Genomic DNA, 3,533 nt, shown 5'->3' with positions numbered 1-3,533 from the left:
AAAATGTATTACAGTCTGGCAATATAAGGAACCATCAAAAGAACTATAGAAGTCTGAAGGTGGAAATCAAAATAGGTTCTTATTCATGAAAAGGAGGATATCCATGACCTTCTACCTTTTCTACCTCAGTATTAGTTTTAGACACAATGGCTCCATAGCTCAGGTGAGCCAAAGGTCTGACAGATAAAGGATATACGCAAGTTCTTGAAGTTCCATTCATTCCTCTGTAAGTTGTACTGAGTATCTAATGTATAACCTGAATTCAGAATGAAGCCCTGCCTCCCACTCTCAGACCCTGAATCCTTCCATATAGGGCCCCTTCTCCTCTCCATTTAGTGTTGGCTGCTCAGTCCTGTTTAAACAGGTCTGATCAGACAGAAGAACTTGGTCATTAGGTTATCAAGTGTGGTAGTTTGCTCTGGCTGACATAACAAAGTTCCACAGGCTGGGTGGCTTAAACAACAGACGTAGTTCTGGAGGCCAGAAGTCTATGCTGGCAAATTCGGTTTCTGGTGAGGGCTCTCTTCCTGACTTGTAGACAGCCACTTTCCACTGTCTTGCTGTGTCCTCACCTGGCATTTCCTCCGTGCTCCCTAAGAGAGAGAGAGAGAGAGAGAGAGAGAGAGAGCTCACTCTCATTTCCATTCCTCTTATGAGAACAACAGTCCCGTCAGATTAGGGCCCCTTCTTTATGACTTCATTTCCCCTCATTTATCTCCCTGATGGAGTTTGGATGTATTGTCCCCCCAGAACTCATGTGGAAATCTGATCCCCAGTGGGACAGTTTGAGTCACAGGGGTGGATCTCTCATGAATGGATTATTGCTCTCCCTAGGTGGGGGGAGTAATCAGTGAGTTCTTACTCTATTAGTTCCTGTGAGAGCTGGGTGTTTAAAAGATCCTGGCACCTCCCCTCTTGCTTCCTCTCGCCATGTGATCTGCTTGTACCCGCGGGCTGCCTGCCACTTTCCGCCATGAGCAGAAGCAGCCTGATGCCTGTGCCAGATGCAGCTGTCCCAGAATCGTAAGCCAAATAAGCCTCTGTTCTTTATAAATGACCCGGTCTCAAGTATTTCTGTTATAGCAGCACAAAATGGACTGAAACACTCCCTAAGAGCTCTATCTCCAAACACAGTCACTTTGGGGCTTAGAGGTTCAACACATGAATTCTGGGGGGACAAAATTCAATCTATAACATCGTCTTTGAATCATTAGGTTATAAAGTCTTTGAAATTACATTTTCCCACATCCCTACTGGGACCTCAAAAATGCCACCTAGAGCTATTTTAGAGCACATGCAAGCATTGTGGGGAATATTTCTTAGATTTCCCTACACCTATCTTTTAAATCCTCATAGTTTAGCTGAAGTCAGAAGGTCACCACTGCAGCCCCCAAGATCTTCTATGGTCCTTAAACCAATTAGGGGCTCAGTTCTAGAATCCAAAATGTGTGTGTAGTTTACAGTGAGAGACTTTTATTTCTCTGTTTCCTGGTCCTGGGAAACAAAACATCATTATATTAGTTTTATTCGCCAACCTCTAAAAAATGCTGTTTGCCCTCTACTGGGCTCTTTACATACATTGACAGTAAAGGACCTTTTCAGGGATAAGGACCCATGGTTGAGTTAGAACAACACTCTAAAGAGATCAGCTTCCTTTTCCATTCAGACAAGTGCATAATACTAATGAATACAGCATTTTCTTAAACAACACAGAAAGTCTTGGCTCCAGATCCAAAGGCTTCTTACTCCAAATCATCAGATATAGACTTGGAGCCCAAAATCAGGAATCCAGGCTGTTCACCTATTTGAGGCTTAATAAAGAGTCACAGTGAGTTTCCTCATAGCCTTTTCTGACTGAGCTCATCCTTACTGTCTGTCCCGGTATACATGTGGGAAGAAACTTCAATCAGGGGGCCTCTGCTGAAACACCTCCTTTTCCAACAGTGTCTTTGAGCAGCTGCACAGGGGGGAAGGAAGAGCTGGAGAAAGAAATGAAGACCCCAGTAGCTGGGGGTGGAGATTCCACAATGGACTTGTGAGGAGGCCAATGACCGTTAGAACTGAAGAGACGCCTGCAGAAGTCAGAGGGCTGATTCTCAGTATCTCATTTAGTCTGTAAGATATTTGCCCTAAAACAAATGCCCTTACAGTTTTCCAATACTTAGAGATGGAACTTTCTCAGAAGAGAACAAATCCACACATTCTCTTAATAGAGGAGCCACACACAACTTCACTAAGATGCGTATCATGGGGTGTTTTTCAATATGAGGAAAGGAAGTGGATCCTGACCGAAAACAGGAAATTGGAAACTGAGGCTTTCACTGAGACTGCCTCTCCCCACAAAGGCACCTGAGTTCTGAGGCCTCAGAGCTGGAATTTGTTCCTTCTCTAGTGGTCCCCAGACCAGGACACTACTTGGGGAGAAGCCATAACTCTCCCATCCTAGGGCTGCTCACACCCAGGCCGCACCTGTGCCCCTCTGGGTTTGTGCTCGGCTGCCCCTGCAGCTCCTCTCACTGTGTCTTCCAGAGCGCAGTAGTACACAGCTGAGTCTGACGTTCGCACTGAGGGTTTCTTCAGGTGGAAGGAGCTGTCACTTTTAACAAGAGTGGCCTGAAAACCTTGATTCTCTGTCCTCTGGTTTTCTGTTGAGCTCTTTAGGAGTAGTTGAGGGGCTTTATTAAGATACTGAACATACCAGGAAAACAAAACTGAATAGCTGGTCTGATAAGTGCAGTTCAGGGTCAGAGCTGCCCCCTCAGGGAGGGTAACAGGGCCCTCTGTCTGGGTCACTGAGTCTCCATTCGTCCTTCCTAAAATAATTAAGATGTTGTTATTTAAGAATATAGAAACAAAAGGACGGTCCCCGATGAGGAAAGGGATCTAGACATTGTCACCCACAACTAGGAACAGAAAATCATTAGAAAATGAAATGTTACTTACTGAGAATTAGCAGCAGGGCCACCACAAGCATTGAGCAAAAAGCAGAGCACATGGCTAGAGAGCTCTGGGAAGGATGACGGGCTTTGCACCCCGGAATACAGCAAAGCTGATAGGGTGATGCTCTAGTCTCACAACCTGGACTCTGAGTGGGATCTTCTGGAGAGTCCTTGTTCCTTTGGAAAGACAGCCTTCCTGCCCTGCAGCAGCTGAAGAGAGTCCATAATATGTACACAGGAGAAGGATCGATGAGTGTCAAATCACCACGTAAATGAGGGAAGAAGCCTCAGCAGAAGAGGGAGTGCCCTCTTGTGGTTTCCCTGTGCCCTGCAGCCTACACCATGGCTGTGTCATCTCTGATGCCATTTCCTCCACACAGGAGTTTAAATGTAGGCGGGGGAATGAAACATATGCTCAAGATCCAGCCAAGAAGCATGAAATTTCACAAGGTCACTATGCATGGGGTCTGCTTTGGGTGTCATTGCCTACATCTCCTAAAGATGCCAGAATGTCTAGGCTCCCAAATCTCCGTTCCTCAACACTAGTTCATTCCACAATTATCTCTAGCCCTGACTATTGCAAAAGCCTTCTGA

General features: G+C 45.7%; 1 gene segment (V, D, J or C); it reads right to left on the bottom strand.

The window, feature by feature from the left end:
• Positions 1–2,442: 2,442 nt before the first annotated feature.
• On the bottom strand, positions 2,443–2,995 carry LOC134372690 (T cell receptor alpha variable 18-like). The segment is given in 2 exon segments: positions 2,443–2,813; positions 2,944–2,995. Coding segments are annotated over 2 exon segments (423 nt in total).
• Positions 2,996–3,533: the final 538 nt, after the last annotated feature.

Source organism: Cynocephalus volans, chromosome 3 (genome assembly GCF_027409185.1).
Source record: "Cynocephalus volans isolate mCynVol1 chromosome 3, mCynVol1.pri, whole genome shotgun sequence".
In the NCBI taxonomy this organism is placed as follows: Eukaryota; Metazoa; Chordata; class Mammalia; order Dermoptera; family Cynocephalidae; genus Cynocephalus; species Cynocephalus volans.
Note: the sequence above shows the minus strand (reverse complement) of the source record. Positions and strands in the feature narration are given on the sequence as shown.